The sequence below is a fragment of the Pezoporus wallicus genome, unplaced genomic scaffold, assembly GCF_028554395.1.
Source record: "Pezoporus wallicus isolate ANWC-B61680 ecotype Strahan unplaced genomic scaffold, APGP_CSIRO_Pwel_v1 contig_4722, whole genome shotgun sequence".
Classification (NCBI taxonomy): Eukaryota; Metazoa; Chordata; class Aves; order Psittaciformes; family Psittacidae; genus Pezoporus; species Pezoporus wallicus.
Genome location: NW_026641840.1, coordinates 1514812 through 1536200, shown reverse-complemented (window position 1 = coordinate 1536200; position 21389 = coordinate 1514812). Strand labels below are relative to the sequence as shown.

At 45.2% G+C, this 21389-nt stretch overlaps 1 protein-coding gene across 2 annotated transcripts in view; it reads right to left on the bottom strand.

Moving 5' to 3' along the window:
• The window catches only part of EXOC4 (exocyst complex component 4), a 393664-nt gene that overhangs the window by 201868 nt on the left and 170407 nt on the right, over positions 1-21389 (bottom strand). For both annotated transcript variants that reach the window (XM_057425605.1, XM_057425606.1), the window contains exon 10: positions 2949-3045. In XM_057425605.1, coding sequence (XP_057281588.1) covers positions 2949-3045 — 97 coding nt within the window. The remainder of the gene's footprint in view (positions 1-2948; positions 3046-21389) is intronic.

The following is a 21389-nucleotide window of genomic DNA, read 5'->3' as shown; positions in this document are numbered from 1 at the left end:
ACTTAATGTGATGTTCAGGCTTTAAAGCATCATGCCAACGTCTGGTTTTCCAGTGATCCAGTTAGCTTAACACTTGGAGAAGAATTCAGCTTCCTAATAAAATCAGCTCAGCCATACACAGCTGAAAGTTCAGTCAACATATTTATGTGAATTTGATAAAGATAAGGAAAAAAACCCCAACTTCTAAATAAAATACTGATCAATTTGAATTCAAAACAGATTCATTTGAAGCCTGTACAAGCGACATGGAAGAAAGATGACTGAGGCAGGCCATAAGGAACCACAACAACAAATGGAAGATGAAGTTAAGTGAAAACTTCACACTCTGCTGCAATTACCTGCTCGAGAGCTTGATGGTTAAACAATGATGTCTAGGAAAGGGGGACAAAGATCTAACCAACAAGGAGTGCAACACATAAGAACTCACAGAGAAGATTATGTGCTAGAATTTATTGCGAACATCAATATTTTAAGCAAATCCTCCATATTCATCATTTTACCAGCACAGCCAGCATCACAGAGCCAAATTTAACAGGAGCCAATGGGTAAGGATGGTAGGACAGGTCATGGCTATTGACTCCCATCAGGAAGAGAATTCCCTCTAGGGAATTACTATCAGCAGAAGAAATCCAGTCCTATGGTCATGCCAGGTACACTGCATTTAGACCTCATAGCAGCCTTCCAGTATCTGAAGGGGTCCTATAGGGATGCTGGGGAGGGACTCTTCATTAAGGACTGTAGTGAAAGGACAAGGGGTAACGGGTTAAAACTGAAACAGGGGAAGTTTAGACTGGATCTAAGGAAGAAGTTCATTACTGTAAGGCTGGTGAGGCACTGGAATGGGTTGCCCAGGGAGGTTGTGAATGCTCCATCCCTGGCAGTGCTCAAGGCCAGCTTGGACAGAGCTTTGGGTGAGATGGTTTAGTGTGAGGTGTCCCTGTCCATGGCAGGGGGATTGGAACTCAATGATCTTAAGGTCCTTTCCAAACCTAACTGTTCTATGATCCTATGATCCTATGATTCCATGATCCCAAGCATTACCCACATGCCAAAGCATGATCACAAGTTAAATCTAATAAAGCAAGGACTCACATTATTTACTCTGTTGATCACTCAAGCAGGTAAATCCCCTTAAAGGAGTTTCTACAGTCTTCACCTATCCCCAAACTCACCTCATTCTGCAGTGAGAAAAGGGTAAGCTGGGTCACAGAGTCTTTTCCTCCCCCTCATGCAGTTATTGATGAACTACTCAGTGCAAGGAAGTGAAGATGCTGCAGATGGTTGGCATGAAAAATATGTTGTAAGCAGATACCTTCATCTTGAAGCAATTATTTTTTATGAGGCCAATTATTTCTACCGCCCATCTTGCAAGCTGGTAATGAAAGTGAAGTGCTTGTGAGAAGTGCTGTTTAAAGCAGAGCACTCCTGTGTGATTCGGATGGCAAGAAAAGGGGGGGGGGGGGGGGGGGGGAATTAAGCAGGAAGGCAAAGAGAAAGAAAGAAGTATTTCCACCAGTTTCCAAATCAATGTCATGTATCTCATCAATAGAAATAAGAGCATCATCACCCCCCTCGGTGCTTGAAAGAAGCCTCTAAATTCATTAAAGATTACGGGATTGAAGCCCGTATCTCAGTGGTCATATCTTGAAGAGCATCTTAACCACTGTCCACCTTTTCTCATGGTAAAATGGCTGAAAACTATAAATTGTGCTGCAGATGATTTATTTTTTAGCACGTTTCTTTGGTACAAAAGAGAGTTTAAAACAAAACGTGGTGATGAAATCATTCATTTCATTATGGGCACCTAGGAATTAATGGCGAAGGTACAATGTCCTTCTATCAAGGAAAGTTGGAGTGTGTCCTCACAAAAGCAGCTATTCTCAAGACGATTCCAGTATCTCATGTCCTGACATCAGAAATTCTAATTCAAAGGAATTTATGCATTTTGTGTCTGCATTTTTAAGTTCTAAAAAGTCATACATGACCACAGGTCTCAGTTACTGAGACGTCAGTCAGGACATTCCTTCCTCTGGGGATCAGATTCCAATTACTTTTTATTACTATTTTATTATTGCTTGGGTTTTAGCATTGAGAGACATGCCCTCCTGCCTAAGTGACTCACGACAGTGAGTAATACAGACAGAGCCAAGGAGGGAAATGCTCTAAAGGATGCTCTCATGCTAGCGCTGAATAGGAAAGGACATGTCTGATGATAAAGGAAAACCCTACAAGGCAAAAGCAGAGGTGGAAGATTGACATGAACTGAGGAAAAACATCATATTATTTAATTCAGGCAAGACTAAGAAGCTGAACTGGTAAATTGCAAAGTAAAAAGAGCAAAATGAACGTATCAAAGGTGAGTGACTCTGTGAGAAGAGGCTTATCATAGGCTTGCTCTGGTTTAAAGTTCCAGTAGTACCTGATGAGCTCTGAAGATATCAGCAATTGGCAGGGCACTTGAAATCAGGCACTGAATTTGCAGTCCACAGACCATAGTGGGTTTATCAAAGAATGAACCTACCTTGCAGTTCTTAAAGTATCCTTCTGACTTTTTAATAGGCAGAATGCCCCATCCCTGGCAGTGTTCAAGGCCAGGTTGGACACAGGGGCTTGGAGCAACCTGCCCTAGTGGAAGGTGTCCCTGCCCATGGCAGGGGTTGGAACTGGGTGAGCTTTAAGGTCCCTTCCAACCCACCCCATTCTATGATTCTATAATGGACAGTCAGCAATGGGTCACCCCATCAAGCAATCCCACTTGGTGTATACTACTGAGGAAGATTAAAGAGCCTCGACAACAAGCTCAATGAGGGATGATTACCTTATAGATGTGCACATCAACAACTCTACAGCAAGCCCATGTCATCTCAGAAGTGGCAACATGCCCATAAAGAACAAAGATTAATTCTACTTATTTGCACCTGTAGAAACAAGTAGAAAGTCTGTCTTACCTGAGGAGGGGATGGAAGATGATGGTAATGTTCCTGGCTCCGGGTTTGCAGACAAACTTGGATCCGCCACCTTCAATTAAGTTATCATCCGGTCCTCCTGGAAAATAACACGGAACAAGTTGTCTAACAGATCTGAACATCCCTTGATTTTTTAGAGGGTAAGCCATAATTAAGCATTTAGTAAGTGATAATTAAACATGCATTAAATGCTTCACTCCTGGTGAAAGATCTGTAATTAAGGCAAAGGTACGCTCCTTCTCTCCGTGTGCAGCTCAGAGGAAGTACTCCTAATGCAATAGCAACAATGCAGACAGTACTTATACAGTATTTTGAGCTCCTCTTGCCAAAGTTAGTGACAGCATTGCAGAAAGACTGGGAAGTTCAGGTCTTCTATAGCACAGGACTGAGTTTCAACTGCAGAAGAGTCTCCCAGCCACACCACATGAAAGGGGCTGAAGTCCAACATACTGGACTGGAGGTGCTAACACAACGCCCATCAATCACACAGATGAGAGATGCCCAGGTACCATTAAGACACTTGAACCTTATCGTTCTTCAGAAGTCATGGTTCTTCAAAATGTTACCTCACACTGGGGACCTCCAGCCTGAAGTTTCAAGTGGAACAGCCCCAAATCGAACCCACAGCACATGAGCATACACTTAAATCATCCTTTCTCTAAAGCACAAGGGCTTTTATCTTGTGTAATAAACACCCAAAGTCTGGGAAGCATGGGTAATATCTATTTTGAGGCCCACAGTGCTTAGAAAGGGTTTGAACAGCAGCAATGCATTGCTGCTTCCATCTTGCTGTGTGGAAAGCTCCTGCACCTCTGACCGATGATGCCACCATTCAATCTACTGGAAGGTAGCTGGGTTTTGATTAATAGCGACATGACATTTTAACTTCTTTCTTATATAGAACACCACTGGATCTTCTCAGGAGTCCATGTCCTACACTAAGTCCTGTACTTCCCTAGCAGAACTCTCTGTTGCCCAAGTTCCAGCTGGGTACAAAGAGGAACAATGAACTGGTTGAGTCTGGCATGCTCCTTGGTAGTAAAACACAAGCTCAGAGAGCATTATGTGGACACCTGAGGCCCAGACTGCAGGACTGTGATGAAAACCCCCATCTTCACATCACTGCCCCAAAACCACAGTTACTTCCACAGGCAGCTCCTAACACCAAAATACTGTAAATTAGGATACTGAGAGAGAAAAACCTCCGTTTCCTCAAACCCCTTTATTTCCTGATAGCAATGAAGTCCACTTGTTACCCTTCCAGAAGGAAACTTCTTTAGGAAAACAGGTGCCCCCCACACAAGACAGCAGAAGAAAACAATCTCATCCTGAAAGTGGCAGCAATACAGCAGAAAATCCCTCATATTTTGGTGATGCTCCTTTGTTACTAAACACAGGTCTGCTTGCTGCTATCATCTCACAACTAAACCTGCCTACTCCAGTTTGGGACTAAAAAACCCAATGACCCCCAAGCATGAACTTAGGCAAAGTCTGTATATCCCGAATAGTCTATTCATTCCTTTACATTTTGCATGTGAACTCTACTTAATGACTGAATACTAATAAATACAGAACCTAATCACATTACTGTGATAGCTTCATAGACAGGAAAATGACAAAGTGCTTGAAATCAAAACACCACCAACAGATGAGTGATTTTGTTGACCCTGACATCTGTCTGCCTTGAAATGCATAGAAGAATGTCTCTGGATTGGAAGGTGCAAGAGGAAGAACACAACTGATGAGCAAGTGAATCCAAGCTTCTTTAAGTCATTAACTGCAACCAACCTACAAATAAAGCTCTTTGAGGACTTGATTTCGTTGACCATCCTCCTGTTAGCAACTTCACAGCAGTATCCAAGGAGCAGCACTGGTTCTTCCATACCCCAAATGGTCCCTCCAGGTAAGGAGTGTTCGGCACAAGAGTTCTCATCACTGGTGTAGATTCTAAGATGCTGCTGAATACTTTTACTGCTGCCCCATTGAAAGGGACAGTACTAAATTCCTTGTGGATTGGGAAATCCTCACAAAATGTGCACATCTGGAATACTGAAGTCAGTATTCTACAGCTGGAACACTAGGTTCAGTTTTGGTCTTTTGAAAGATGAAGACAGGCTGGAGAGGGTCCAGAGAAGGGCCGCAAAGATGACTGGGAAGCCGTGTGAGGAAAGGCTAAGATTGCTGGGACTGTTCAGCCTGGAGAAGAGAAGGCTCAGGAAGATCGCATCACCATGTTCCAGTATTTAAAGGGTGGCTACAAAGAAGATGGAAACTCCCTTTTGACAAGGGCACAAGTTACTCCAGGGAGATTCCAACTGCACACAAGGGGAGGATTTTTCACCATGAGAACAATCAGTCACTGGAATAATGTCCCCAGAAAAGTGGTGGATTCTCCCAATGTTGGACACTGCTAAGATTCAGCTGGACAGGGACATCTACTCTAGGTCATGCTTTGCCCAGAAAGGTTGGACCATATGATCCTTGAGGTCCATTCCAACCTGGGATTCTATCATTCTATGATCGACAGCCACAGTATTCCCACAAGCTAACTCAGCTCTCAACCACCACCATTAGAACACCAAACAAACATTAGAACATGAAGCTTCTTGATCCTACACTAACATAAGGACTCATGAAGCAGAAAGCAGCAGCTCAGGACACAGCGCGTACAGTTTTAGTGATTGTCTTTAGAAACAGGCAGCTCTTAAGAAAGTTCTGGAATTCCATTTCAAAAGTTAACTTCCACAATGGGACAGTTCAGTCATGGAAAAAAGAAGAGGAGCAACATCGAGGAAAAGAAAATTCTTCATTGCTCTGATTAATGTCAAAGCTGCAACTTCCAGTGGGGTCTGTGTCTCAACTGCCTTATTGCAGAATCCATCCAAGCATGAGCTATTGAGGCATGAACTAGGAAATACAGGCTGGAATTAAGAACAGGGTGTTATTCTTGTTACATCAAGTCACCCTGCACTAATCAATATTATTGACTGGGACGAGCTCCGCAGGAAGGAATAAAACAATCTGTCTTATCTGCTTGGCCATATGATGATAGATTTGAGAAGAACTGAACACTGGCACTGAAACAAAAAGATGCTTTTACATCTTCTCTGCTCTTAGCTTTCCATTCATAAAAAGGAATGCTCTGCATGTAGGTGTAAGCTATGAGGAAACAGAATTTTGTGTGTATTTAAATATTTTACCTTGAAAAATACCCAGAGATGTAAATCTTATTCCAGATGGAAAGGGTGCTCAGGCATTGGAACAGGCTGCCCAGGGCAGGGCTGCAGTCACCGTCCCTGCAAGTGTTCACACACCTCAGTGCCATGGGTTAGTGGTGGCCTTGGCAGTGCTGGGGAACGGTTGGACTAGATGAGCTTAAAGGGCTTTTCCAACCTGGTTGATCCCATGATGCCTCATACACACCAACAAGAACCCAACACTGGAACTAATGAAAGCAGCCTCCTCTTTTCTTTATCTCTCTCAAAGCTCTCACCGTACCTTGATGGACCCTATGCTGATGTTGCCTAACAGCACCACAGCTCCATTCATGCCCGGCCACAGTACAGGAAACCAAATGCTGCCATTTACCACAGTTTAGACCACAATAGTTTTGTTACAGTACCCACTGGAGAAAAGTTGCATCTTGAGGAAGAGAGCTTATGATACCTTTGACTGGATATTAAAGTGCAAATCACCATAGAAGCCCAGAATGGTTTGGGCTGAAGGGACCTTAAAGCTCCTCCAGTTCCAACCCCTGCCACGGGCAGGGACACCTTCCACTAGAGCAGCTTGCTCCAAGCCCCTGTGTCCAACCTGGCCTTGAACACTGCCAGGGATGGGGCAGCCACAGCTCTGGGCACCCTGTGCCAGCGCCTCAGCACCCTCACAGGGAAGAGCTTCTGCCTGAGAGCTCATCTCAGTCTCCCCTCTGGCAGGTTAAAGCCATTCCCCTTGGCCTGGCCCTACAGGCCCTTGTCCAAAGCCCCTCTCCAGCTTTCCTGCAGCCCCTTTAGGCACTGGAGCTGCTCTCAGGTTTCCCCTTCAGGAGCCTTCTCTTCTTCAGGCTGAACCAGCCCAGCTCTTTCTAGTAGAGATTCCCCCTGACTACATCAAGGTCTGAATTCTGCATTTACACTGACCACTCAATACAACATCACAACTACAGACAATAACCTGTGCTGGAAAGCCAACAGGCATCTCAATAAAAACACACCATGAACATCCCTTCATCTTTATCGATTCCTACTCCGAGCATCTCTTGCAGGGAGGTGAATGATCATTCATCCTAAGAAACCAACACCAGGCAGCTCCACAGAGAACAGGCACCAGATCAAGAGTGGGAAATAAATTACTCTTGGTTTGTTTGATTTTTCTTTTCCCTCCTTCTCATGAGTGTCTCAAACAAGAGCTGAGCATGTGAATTCTGTACTGCTGGGCTGTCCGGAACACACACCCCATCCACATGAGCAGCCTCCAAGAGAAGAAAACCATCCACCTCATTAGGGAAAAAGAGCTGCAAAGCCTAATTGCCAGTGAAGATTTCCAACTGCATCTAAGTGCTCAACTTCACTGCCATAACAGCTCACTGTAAGAACTGAGTAAAGGACTAAGCATCCATGCTCACTGATGTACATCACAGCGTACACAGCACTCCAATAAGAGCCTGGACCGAGTATACATCATCGCTTCTGCAGTGCTACAGCACAGACATCTCATTTGGGTTGCAGGGTTTGTTGGGTTTTTGCTTTAAGGCAAGAAAGTTTAATATCCACATTAGACAGGCACTAGGAAAAACAACCCCAAACTTTCTCAGCTGTCAGAAAGTACTATGCTTGCAGCAGTTCCTGCTTAAAGAGCACCAGCCTCCTGATATAATTTGTCAAGTAGTAAATTATGAGACAAAAAACAAAGAAGAAAAAAACTTGGAGGTGAAGTGAAATTTGTCATGGAGTTAATGATATCCTCACGCTGTGCTGGCAATGAAGCGTGCCCACCTGAATACCACTGCAAGTGGGAGTCGGAGAGGGGTCCATTAGTAACGCAGCTGAAATGGAGCCTGAAATGTCATGCTTCAAGATGAAAAAGCATCAGACTACCAAGAAGGCCTGAATCTCTGCATGCATTTAAAGTTTGAACAAACATTAGGAGGGGTTTAAGTTTGCCATTCTGCCTGGTATTTTAAAAATCTAAAGATACATCATCGATACAGTGGATGAAGTTGCCAAGCCATTATCCATCAGATCTCTAGTTGGTGAAGTTCCCACTGACCGGAAAAGGGGCAACATTACACGCATCTTTAAAAAGGGAAAGAAAAGGAAGAACTGGGGGAACTACAGGATGGTCAGTCTCACCTCAATGCCCTGCAAAATCATGGAGTAGATCCTCCTGGAAACTATGCTAAGCCATCTGGACAGTAAGGAGGTGATTGGTGACAACCAACATGGCTTTATTAAGGGCAAATCAACCCTAATAAATAGAGTGGCCTCATATGATGGGGCTACAGCGTTGGTGGATACAGGAAGAGCGAGCGATATCATCTACCTGGAGTTGTGCAAGGCCTTTGACACTGTTGTGCAACACATCCTTGACTCTAAACTGGAATGACTTGGATTTGATGGATGGAACACTCAGTGGATAAGGTACTGGATGGATGCTCAAGAGTTGTGGTCAATGGCCTGATGTCCACATGGAGATCAGTGAGGTGTGAGTGGTGTCTCCCAGGGGCTGGTGTTGGAACTGATCCTGTTCAACATCTTTATTGGTGACAAAGATGGTGTGGGATCGAGCACCCTCAGAAAACTTGCTGATGATACCAAGCTACAAACAGAGACAGTAACAGTGTTTCTATTAGCTTAAACAATTTTCTCCACAAAGGTCCAAGATTTATATGGAAGTTATTACTCTTCCATGTGTCTGAAGAGGAATCACACACTGCTCACTCTCTTGATGAAGGGTAAGGGAGGGAGGCAAGGTGTCCAATGTTCCTTGAAGGACATTGGACAGAACCTTGGGTGACATGGTCTAGTGTGAGCTGTCACTGCCTATGTCATGGGAACTGGATGATCTTAAGGTCCTTTCCAACCCAAACCATTCTGTGATTCTATGATTCTATGACATGAAGACATCAGAGAGGAGGTAGCCTCAGCATCTCGTAATATGCACTTTTAGAACCATAGCAAGTAGTAAAGCAATTTCTTTTTAACAACAACAACATAAGGAAAGCTCTCTCTGTCTCCAACAGAGTGCTTTTAAAGGATGAGATTTCTTACACTGGCACTTCAGAACACCGTAACACATTACCTCATTGTTTTGGAGCTCTGTCTGTCTTAATGCTTTTCATCTTCAGCCCTGTATGCTTAAAATCCTATCAAAGATACTGACTAATTAGTAAAGAACATCCAAGAAGTATGAATTTGGTCTCAATAGAAACAGCAAGCGCCCAAAAATCATGAGGATCACAGGATCTGTGTGCTCTCTATCCCCTCCATTAGCACAGGACAACTTCACTCATCCCTCCCCAACCATAAACTTTACAGGTAAACTACGTGCCTAGAACCAGTTCTTGGGCACCTCTCTGTGATCAAAGCTCTATTCCTAGTGAGCCACTTCACGTTAATCCATGCAACCATCAAAGGAATACTGAAAGAGGCTTTGAAGCCACAACAGTCAAGCGATCAACCCAGCTTGTGAATCAATGCCGCTTCCACCGCTCTGAGCATCCGAGCAGAACTTAGAGGAAAGGAGTAAGCTGAGGTATCGTGGTCCCTCCCAAAAGTTCTTGATTATGTGGTGATCAACAACAGTTATCACCTGCCCCTCATCTTCAATGTATGGAAATCCAGATTTTGGTTTAGCATGAAAGGGAAGAAAGCAAAAGCTGCCCAAATTGAGCAAAGCAGGTTATTAGAAAGCAGAATTCAATGCAAAACAGTGATTGATCTGTGCTATTACAGAACAGTGACTGTGAAGGTTTATAATAGAAGTCTCGTGCTTTTTATATATTTCTATACATGAAGACTCCATTGTTTCACAGCTGCACCCCCTTAAGCACAGTCACATACAACAAGCATCACATCCTGTTGTTACTGTACTGATACACAGCAGTGATCCAAGGTACCGGCATGTACGTGCAAGTTCTTTTTAGAAGGAAACAGTCATAACTGAACTTCTCTAAGATCCTTTTGCATGTTCTGAATCACCAAACTTCAGTGCATTCCGGCTACATTTCAAGCTGCTCTAAGACACCTGATTCAGTACAGCCCACATGGTGCAGAGCTGGAATAAAGGGCTAAGCAGCTAGCTCTCTCAGCACTTGTTTTCCTACACCAGGGATGGGGAAGTGATGGGCGAGGATCTGGTCTGTTCTCCAGACCCATCTCCAGTGGGGAAGAAAGCACAAGGGTATCCAGAATCCTGACCCTAAAATGAGCTTCTGGGAGTGCTTCAAGAGCCTTCACCTTAGACAGGCAGCGTGACAGACCTAGGCAGGTCTTCCCTGAAGTCAAGTAGGTTTATCCACACGAACAAATACAACAGAAACCCCATAAGTGCCCAGCCCCATGTTTCAACCAGCTTGTTGTACAAACCAGCTCCGTAGAAAACCATCATTAAACTTCCAGCTCCACAGACCCTTCCTTATGAACAACACCACCTTTAAAGCCTCGAAACACTGCACTTTCCCACTGCTCTAAGGGAACTTGGGGTGGATAAGTTGCTGTTTCTGAGCCATGTTTTCCTTCCTCTTGCTGGACTTCTACAACCCATACATGGGAGATGTTATGGGTCTGCAAATGCAACTGGAACTGAAACTTGCCAATCCATAGTGAAGTAAAGCAAAGCAAAGGTTATTTATAATTGAATGATACAAAACTAGCCTAGGAAGCCCTTCAAACACCCACTACTTTGGGACTCCATGGACTGCACAAAAGAGATCTCATTTTCTAGTGGCATCTAGTGGACTACTGAAGGCAGACTATTCTGTCTACTGCTACGTAGCAAGTCCTTCATCCAGCTCTGGGGCCCACAACATAAGAGAGACATAGAACTGTTGGGGGGAGTGCAGAGGAGGCCATGGAGATGCTGCGAGGGCTGGAGCAGCTCTGCTCTGGAGCCAGGCTGAGAGAGCTGGGCTGGGGCAGCCTGGAGAAGAGAAGGCTCCTGAAGGGGAGACCTGAGAGCAGCTCCAGTGCCTAAAGGGGCTGCAGGAAAGCTGGAGAGGGGCTTGGGACAAGGGCCTGTAGGGCCAGGCCAAGGGGAATGGCTTTAACCTGCCCGAGGGGAGACTGAGATGAGCTTTTAGGGGGGGAAGGTTGGGACTGGATGAGGTTTAAGGTCCCTTCCAACCCAAACCAGCCTGTGACTGTAAGCTCCCTCTGTCCCCTTTACTCACAAACTGCAGTAGTGAGAGCATTACATGGCTCCTGCCTCCAGCAGTGACCTACCTGCTGCTGACACAGCACATGGGGCTCCTACTTGCTCTCTTCCAATGGAAGGAAGCGAGATGCACCAGACAAGACAAAACCAGCCATATGCTATCAAGATTGACAAGAATAAACTCTGGCCAATACTTGATCACTTCTTTGCTTGAGGGGAGAAACACTTTAGCAATGGTTTCTGGCTGCATGTCTTGTTTGCTTCTCTTAATCACACACTTTTATTCAAGGCAACTGTGAACCTATACACCAGCCCATCAGGAGATACTGAAAAACACATCGGCACCTTACCTTCTACCAACACCAACACAGATCAGAGAGATGATGAAACTGGCACTACATGAGACCCAAAATCAATGGGAATTAGGTGGTTAACTACTTGCAAAACACTGGCTGCCGGTCCCTGGGGAGAGGGCTGGTAGGAAGGGAGCTCTCAGAGGATTAACTGCCTCAAAGGGCAATTGACTGCTCCCAGCTTCCAGTCTGCCCATCCCTTGTCACTGCACTGAACTCTGCGCAGGAGGTACCAACACAGCTGTAGCCAAGTGCAGGTACATCACAAACCCACACAGACTACGTGCTTAGATCTGTTTGCTTGCAAATACTTTTCTTCTCTGACAGAGAGATGGGATGGAATTAAGACAAAAACAGATATGAAGTGAGGGGAAAAGAAAAACCCAAGGAAGGTGACCTTAAAGGTTATGAAGTACATCACATTTCATTCCTGTAATGTGTAAGTGAAAAAACTCTCAGCCCTGTGCTGGTTACTGGGCTGGCCATCTAGTAACTTCAGTTAATAAATCACCTTAACACTAGTACTAGCACTCTTTTCCAGTATCTAAAGGGGCTACAAGAAAGCTGGAGAGGGGCTTTGGACAAGGGCCTGTAGGGCCAGGCCAAGGGGAATGGCTTTAAGCTGCCAGAGGGGAGACTGAGATGAGCTCTTAGGCAGAAGCTCTTCCCTGTGAGGGTGCTGAGGTGCTGGCACAGGGTGCCCAGAGAAGCTGTGGCTGCCCCATCCCTGGCAGTGTTCAAGGGCAGGTTGGACACAGGGGCTTGGAGCAAGCTGCTCTAGTGGAAGGTGTCCCTGCCTGTGGCAAGGGTTGGAACTGGAGGAGCTTTAAGGTCCCTTCCAAGACAAACTGGTCTGACAGTCTATAAACTACTGATTCCTTCATCTAAAAGAACTTCTAACATTCAAAAGGAAGATGAAACGCTGAAAGTTTGAGAGTTAAACAGTTTATAAGAACATGAAAGCAATAAATGACTCTATGTCAAGAAATCCCTTTGTCTTATTTCACTTGCTTTCTCTGTTAGCTCGCTGGGCTTTTTGTTCTTGTGACATTAAAACTGAATAGGAAACATGTCAGGAGTATAAAAAATTCAGGTAGAGGCCATTTGCTGCTACAGGAGATAAGATAAAGCAAGCTGAGAAAACAAAGAGCTGGAAAGTGACTGCAGTGTGTAAGTAATCACAGTCCATTAGCTCTAGCATGTTTTCTGGCTTCGGATAAGGATTGATGCCGCAGCCATGCTTTGGAAGAGCTTCTCTCTGAACAGAGTAGCTTGAGAGAAGCCAACAAAACAGTAAATATTCAAGTTGACAAATGCATTAATCACAGTGCCTGGGGGGGGCAAAAAGAGGAGAAAGAAAAGTATGAATCTGAAACAATTCCTGTAGCTGTAAGGGGAGTTTACATATGTGGCTGACACCCTGATCAAATGATAAAGTAGAGTCAAACTGAACCTCAACCTTTTGTGCAGCCTGTGAAAGTGAAGGCACACTGCAGTTTTTCAAGGCAGATGGAGTGTGAGCAACTAATAAATCAGGTTTTGAAACATTAAAGAGCAACTTATTTAAATGCATATGGTGTTGGAGCTCAGACAAGACAGTATAGGAAAGTGTAAAAGGATTGGGCATGGGAACATCAGCAGAACAATGTCTGTGCACCAGCTACGTGACTGCTTCCAAATCAGCTTCTTGTACTCAAGTCCTGCTATGGAGTACATGAAGGGGAATGACAGCCGGTCAGAACCAAGCAGGAGAAGCTGGTTGAGGCAGTGAATGCAATCTGCGGTGCAGGCAGTTTGGTTAAGTTGAACCCATGTTCTGTGTGAAGCGGAGAGCTGAAGCCTCAGCATGAATTTAAGAACAGTGAATAAGAGCACTGCTCCTTTTTGTCTAAAGCATTTCTCAAAAGAGCTTTAACCAAGGAAGGCTGGAGTCACCTTCAATTCCCCCTTTGGGAAACTGAAACACACAAACCTGATCAAAGCCAGAGAGCCCGTCCTGGTTTCCCCAGCACACAAAGGACATGGAGCTGCTGGAGCAACTCCAGAGGAGACCACGAGGACGATCAGAGACTGGAGCACCTCCTGTATGGAGACAGGCTGAGAACATTGGGGCTGTTCAGCCTGGAGAAGAGAAGCTGTGTGGAGACCTCAGAGCAGCTTCCAGTGTCTGAAGGGGGCTACAAGGATGCTGGAGAGGGACTCTTCATTAGGGACTGGAGTGACAGGACAAGGGGTGATGGGTTCAAACTGAAACAGGGAAGTTCAGGTAAGATCTTAGGCAGAAGTTCTTCCCTGTGAGGGTGCTGAGGCGCTGGCACAGGGTGCCCAGAGAAGCTGTGGCTGCCCCATCCCTGGCATTGTTCAAGGCCAGGTTGGACACAGGGGCTTGGAGCAAGCTGCTCTAGTGGAAGGTGTCCCTGCCTGTAGCAGGGGTTGGAACTGTGGGAGCTTTAAGGTCCCTTCCAACAAAAACCATTCCATGATTCTGTGATCCTACAAAGAGTGCAAACCATAGTATGGTCTTTTAGAAGTACCCATCTATGATAGCACTCGTTTTTTTAACACAAGCACACGGGAAGGAAACAGAGGATTTAGAAACAGCGCATTGCTGGGACTACAGTAACCACCACGTTGTCCAGAACAGCTGTCAGAGAGTTGGTTTCCCCTCCTTAATGAATGCACTAGTTCTGATGAAGATAAATTTGCCAATCTTTTGCCAAGTCTTGAAAATGTTACAAATCTGGCACATAAACCAAGGCACAATAAACCCTATTTGGTGATTCAACACTGTGCTGCACCTATAAATTCCTAACAACAAAAGAAAATCCTTATTCCTCATCTGTGCGTACACCAGTGCGAACTAATTCATTTCCCAGCAATATGCAGAATGATCCCTACTAATAACATGGCTTTTCCTCAAGGGAATCAAAACAGATTGTCCATGCCAGTGCACAAAATGCACACAACAGCTCCCTGCTCCAGCAGAAATTAGCAGAGAGCTCCGAGGATGACCTGTCAGGCAGCATTTCTCACCCTGTTCATCCATAATCTCTTTCAGATGGGGTTCCCCACCTCCTTATCCTCCCTTGCTTTGTTTTGCCTGGAATTCAATCAAAGATGCATTAGACTTTAGGAAACAACCACTGCTGTAATTCTAGACCTTTGTGTTAATTTTGCTACATCTTTTCCTTCTTGCATTCTAATGCAAAACTGTTTTCCCCTGGAGACTGCCCCTGATATTGGCACCAAATCACATGGGCCTGGAGCAGAACTCAAGCTCCAATAAAAGGCAGGGCAACACAACCCTCAGCAGACATTAGCAATTGCAGAAAAAGAGCCAGAACTTTAATCACAGCTCTTTCAAATGCAGCCAGGGATTTCAAAATCCTGTTATTCCAGGATATGACCCTAATACAGTGCTTAATCAAAGCCACTGCGAGCACTGGAATAACCTGGCGGCTTTAATAAACCGCAATTCCATAGGAGCCCAGATGTCAGGATCAGGCTGTATCTAATATAACAAACTCCAGTGAGAAGAACGATCAGTCCTTGCCATATATGTTTCTGTACAATTCTATAGGCAGGAAACTTCAGGTATCTCCTAAGCAATGGCCAAGGAGTCCTATGAGCTTTGATTTACAGAAATCAAAGAGAGTTCTTTATGTTTTACTTTTTACTTGCTGTGCAGTTCTGAAGGATGAGAACAGCTCAAAAGGTACATGTTGAAACAACTACTTCACCTAGAAGCACTCAAAGTCATAGGATAAAAAGTCAAATTTCAATGTTTCAGCTTCATCAGAAAATAAACCCCCTCTGCTCTGCTCTCGTGAGACCCCACCTGCAGCACTGTGTGCAGTTCTGGTGTCCTCAGCATCAGAAGGACATGGAGCTGTTGGAGCAAGTCCAGAGGAGGCCATGAGGATGATCAGGGCCTGGAGCACCTCCTGTATGGAGACAGGTTGAGAACATTGGGGCTGTTGAGCCTGGAGAAGAGAAGCTGCGTGGAGACCTCAGAGCAGCTTCCAGTGTCTGAAGGGGGCTACAAGGATGCTGGAGAGGGACTCTTCATCAGGGACTGGAGTGATAGGACAAGGGGTGATGGGTTCAAAGTGAAACAGGGGAAGTTCAGGTTGAAGATAAGGAAGAAGTTCTTCCCTTTGAGAGTGCCCAGAGAAGCTGTGGCTGCCCCATCCCTGGCAGTGTTCAAGGCCAGGTTGGACACAAGGGCTTGGAGTAACCTGCTCTAGTGGAAGGTGTCCCTGCTCCTGGCACGGCTGGACCTGGATGAGCTTTAAGGTCCCTTTGAACCTGAACCATTCCATGATTCTGAATTAATCTACGGGTTCTGCTGATTCAGGAGGCTCCATCAACAGCTTGGTAACGTCTCACCTACACCTTGGCAAACTTTGTATTCTAATTTCACAATTAAAAGAACTAAGTGCTCTTTTGTGCAACCACAAGAAGCAGCACTGCGCACACCAGTGCAGAGCAAGCAGAAACTGCAAAAGCAAAAATCACACTTGATATCGAGAGCAAAGTATAAAAGAAGGCAGAGAAATGGGCACAAACTGAAGTTATTCCTACGCCTTGGATCATATTCCTCAAGTGTGGAAGCTTCTTTCAGTACCACTGGAAATCCTGGACAACGCTACCTCCAAGCTGTGTTGTACCACCTCTAGCTGCAGTCTGCAAACCCCTTATTCTCTCTTTAAAAATAGATGTAAGCCATTCTGCATCTGAAAGGAGTGCTGAGTTCAGAGGTCCCCCTCTGCTGTGGTCCTAACCTTTCAGCTTCAAACAGCCACACAACTTTGAAAACTACTCTTCATCAAGAAAGAATGGGAAGTAGAAGAAGCCTTAGTTGATGCAGGGAGTATTCAGGGAGCACTCCCCCTGCTCCGTTATCCCCTACAAGGGCTACTTACAATGGAGAAAAGCCAAGCTATAACACAGGGAAAGGGTTGTGTTATTCGGAGAGACGCTGGGTAATACAAAGGGTCCCGTAACACAAGGAGAAGTTGCAGATCTAAAAGGTTTCCCACCTCCCACCCAATTTGGAGATCTCTACTGTACTCCTATGGGAAGGTGCTGGGTGTTGAGAAAGAAGTTCTGAGCTGCATCTGAGCAGCAACAGGCACCGATCCGCAGTACAGGCTGTACCCCATCAGCAAGCAAATGAGCCTGAAAAGCATGCGCTTGACAGTCATGATTAGACTGATGCACCTTCATCTACAGACCACCTACATTCATAATCATACATAAAAGCAGAGATGAGTTAAAGGAATAAGAGTATCAGCAAAATATTGTCTGCTCTTTTCACAGAATCCCAGGTTGGTTTGGGTTGGAAGGGACCTTAAAGCTCATCCAGTTCCAACCCCTGCCACAGGCAGGGACACCTTCCACTAGAGCAGCTTGCTCCAAGCCCCTGTGCCCAGCCTGGCCTTGAACACTGCCAGGGATGGGGCAGCCACAGCTTCTCTGGGCACCCTGTGCCAGCACCTCACAATGAAGTCTAAATGACATAGCCTTCCAATGCATTACATGAGCTGGTTTGCTGTGCTATCACTGACCTCAAGGACTGCAGAAAAGAATGAAGAGAAGCAGCTGAAACCAGAAAACCATCATACAAACACCCATTATTCTTTCAATAATGGGCTCCAGGAACAAAACGCCTCAGGTGCTACTTTTGACATACTTTATGTACTTTACATCAGACCTCTGAGTAACCCATTACTATCTACACATCTTTTTACCACGGAACATCCTTTCCTCACGCCACTTTTAAGCGCACCCATGTTCAAGGGCTACTGCTTCATTCTTTCTTTGCCAATAGATCCCATGTCTCAGTGCCACACACAAGAGCGCAGCCTCCTTTTCCAACCATCTGCTTGTTGAACTAATTCAAACTATTACAGTGTTACCGACAAGAAAAGACGCTCCAAGCTTCAAGGAGACAGCTACGCTTTCACCAGGGGAGGGGAAATAAAAGGCAGCACAAAGCAGCCAGTGTAACAATGAGAGAAATGTCAAGGAATAGAAATGTCAAATCCCTTAAGGTGGGGAAAAAAAAACCCCATCGATTCCGACTCCAGTTCATCTTCCAGCACTTTATTTTGTAATGAAATTACACTCTTTAGTTTTGCCTGAGGGAAAACCTGCTCCAACTAATCAGCCTGTTGTTTCCTTAAAGTTCAAAACAAATGCAAGAATGCCTATGCAGCATTCATGGCCTGGCTGTCAAGAACTGATTTTAACTCTTCGCATGCACAAAAGGCCTGAATCTTGCCACCAAAAAACCTACAAAAGGGCTCAATATGGAAATAATTCAGAACATCTCCGTTTTCTCTTCCATGCTTACCACTTACGGCACATTTTCTCTGCTCTTTAACAGTTGAATTCACTCTTCAAAGTCTCCCCAACATTTTGCTTAGGCCAGGCTGGACAGGGCTAGAAGCAAGCTGCTCTAGTGGAAGGTCTCCCTGCCCGTGGCAGGGGCTTGGAGCTGGATGACCTCTAAGGTTCCTTCCACCCCAAACCATTCTATGATTCATTCTATGAAATCAAATGCTCTCCTGAATCCACCTTGGACAGCTGGACACTGATTTACAGCTGCGACACAGCAGTGATTGTTCTCATGCCTTGAAACCCTTTGGATAGCACCAGTGGGAGATCATCTTCATTTCAAGCACTGCCAGATGCTTTCAGCACGGCTGGGATATGAAGCAGTAGTGGTTTGTTCTGCACTGGCACAGCCAAGAGGAAACACAACAGGAATTCTCATGACAATGGACCTGGGCTCTCCCTGTCACATACCAAAAGAGTAAAACAGAGGAGACATCCTGAGTGTTCTCAAGCACAAAATCACCTGTCACTGCAGTGTTTCACACCATCCAGATCTACCCCATAAACCAGAGAACCACATAAAGTCAAAACTCACTTAAGAACAGAGGGCATTTGCTCACTAACTGGGTCATTTATACAAAACATTAAGAGGCTGCAGTGACTCCATGCAATGAAATCCTTATAAAAGGCAAGATACTGCAGAAGTTGGTGGTGACTCAACTGAAACGTTTTTTCTTTATGGGTGTATCTATAGGGATGAGTTCCTACAGACATTGCACTGAGAACAGGGTTATTAGCTCAGGCACAGAAGCGTGCCAGGCTGCAGCACAGAGCTGGTGTTGCCTCCAGTTGCTCAGAGCCTGGGTAGAGCGGACACCATCATCTATTTACATCCATGAAGACGTGCCCCTGTTTTCCATGTACACGCTTGGGAAAAGGGGCTTTAGCAAGAGGAAGAACGCTCTGTTTCAGACAGGAGTCTAGGACTTGGAAGGAGGAGTAAGCTGAGGACTCCACACAGGCAGAGAAGCTGCTCTGATCAACCCATTTCAAACACCAAACACACACTGCGGCATGTCCAGTCTTCTCTATCACAAATACCTTTAAGACACAGCAGTCTTCCAGTGTCTGAAGGGGGCTACAAGGATGCTGGAGAGAGACTCTTCATTAGGGACTGTAGTGATAGGACAAGGGGTGATGGGTTCAAAGTGAAACAGGGGAAGTTCAGATTGAAGGTAAGGCAGAAGCTCTTCCCTGTGAGGGTGCTGAGGCGCTGGCACAGGGTGCCCAGAGAAGCTGTGGCTGCCCCATCCCTGGCAGTGTTCAAGGCCAGGTTGGACACAGGGGCTTGGAGCAAGCTGCTCTAGTGGAAGGTGTCCCTGCCCATGGCAGCGGGTTGGAACTGAATGATCTTAAGGTCCTTTCCAACCCAAACCATTCAGTGATTCTATGAGATCCAGGTCACCAATGGGCCTCTGAAATAACTTTTAACTGACCCTCTACAGGTCCTGCAGTAGACCCAAATCTGCCGCCTTTGGGGCCATGAGAGCCTCTCTCCTGTTTCCCCAACCAATGCAAGACTTGCTTTTATGTGAAAGAGAGCCACAGCCTACAACTTTACCACAAATGAGTACATTTTCAGTTAATTCCATGCTACGCTTAGTTACACACAAAATAACAGCCAAAAGGCTTGCATCCATTCACTTAACTGCTTACCCTCAGCAGTTTAATTATTTCTCTTCATTTAAATCCAACGTTTGTCCTCCTCCCTGCTGATAAAGCAATGCTGGATCTCTTCTGTCTGGTTATTCTTAAGGAATTGCTCTTCATTAGCAAAATCAATTGTGAGGGTTAGTTGAATACTTCTGCAGCACCCGTTCACTAGGTTTGCCTATTTAAGATTTTCATTTTCCTCTTTACAACTATTTACAAGCTGAAAACATTTACTTGCTGCTTTTGACAGGATACAGTCAGTTCCCCATGGAACCTTCAACTTCCTTAACTTAAAGCCAGCAGGATGGTTCAATTTCATTTCTTTGACGACACCAAGCATCCAATCGGGATGACACTGAAGAAGAAGTGAAATGAGTACACTGAAGATCATCAAAACTGTAGATGAGCTGCAAGGAAAAGCTGTCTCACACAGGTATCACAGACAGAGGCAGTAACTTACACCTACAGACTGAATATGGAAATGGAACATAGAGTGGTTTGGGTTGAAAGGGATCCTAAAGCCCATCCAGTTCCAACCCCTGCCACGGGCAGGGACACCTTCCACTAGAGCAGCTTGCTCCAAGCCCCTGTGTCCAACCTGGCCTTGAACACTGCCAGGGATGGGGCAGCCACAGCTTCTCTGGGCACCCTGTGCCAGCGCCTCAGCACCCTCACAGGGAAGAGCTTCTGCCTAAGAGCTCATCCCAGTCTTCCCACTGGCAGGTTAAAGCCATCCCCCTTGGCCTGGCCCTACAAGCCCTTGTCCAAAGCCCCTGCCTCACTGCAGTGTGTCCAATGGTGGTTTCAGGTCTTCATTTAAGAGTAAATTAATCTCTCCAAGTCCTCAGCAAGGCTATGGGAGGTTATGGGATGCTATGTAGCAAGAAGCAGCAACAGCCACATGTGGGGAACAGCAGAGGTACCCACAAGACTCCTTCCAAGGAGAGCAAACGATACCCTTCTGTCTTGAAGGAGAGCACCAGCCTCTCTGTAACCTGAAAACAAAAAGCCAATTCCTTTTTGACCTCTAATCTTCATTGCATTTAAATAAATCTGTTTATGGGTGTTTGGAGAGCTAAAAACCAAAGTCTCAATCTGTCATTAATATTTTAATTGAAGACATGAATATTCATGACCAGTTTGGTTCTTTAGAGGACAAGCTATGATAATTAAACAATTCTAATATGTAAATGAGTTCCTGTCATGACGCCTTCATCTACATTACAAAACCTGGGCATTTTTAGCTCTTTCATTATTTATGTTGCTCTGGTTCCTTTGGCTTTTGTTTTGCCTTTATCTAGACTAAATAGAGCTCCTGAAGGCACTTTCTCAGTGCATTTACAGGCTCAGTGATGATGGGCTGTTTTGAAGTCACCTTCCTCCCTTGAGTTCGGTACTTCTAGAGGATGTTTATTTGGAGACTCTTTTGGTAGGACACATCTTGTTTCCAAGCTAATTCCAACAGCTGATAGGAGAACACAGGTGAGCAAGAGATTTCAGCATTTTTCAGACTTCAAGAATGCTTCAGCGATAACAAAATCAATTGGTTTTAACGAGAGCCAACTCCAGAACCTGCTTTCTAAACTACACACAACATGCCTTTCGTTTGCAGCTATAACCAACAGCAGGGAACTGTGGATGA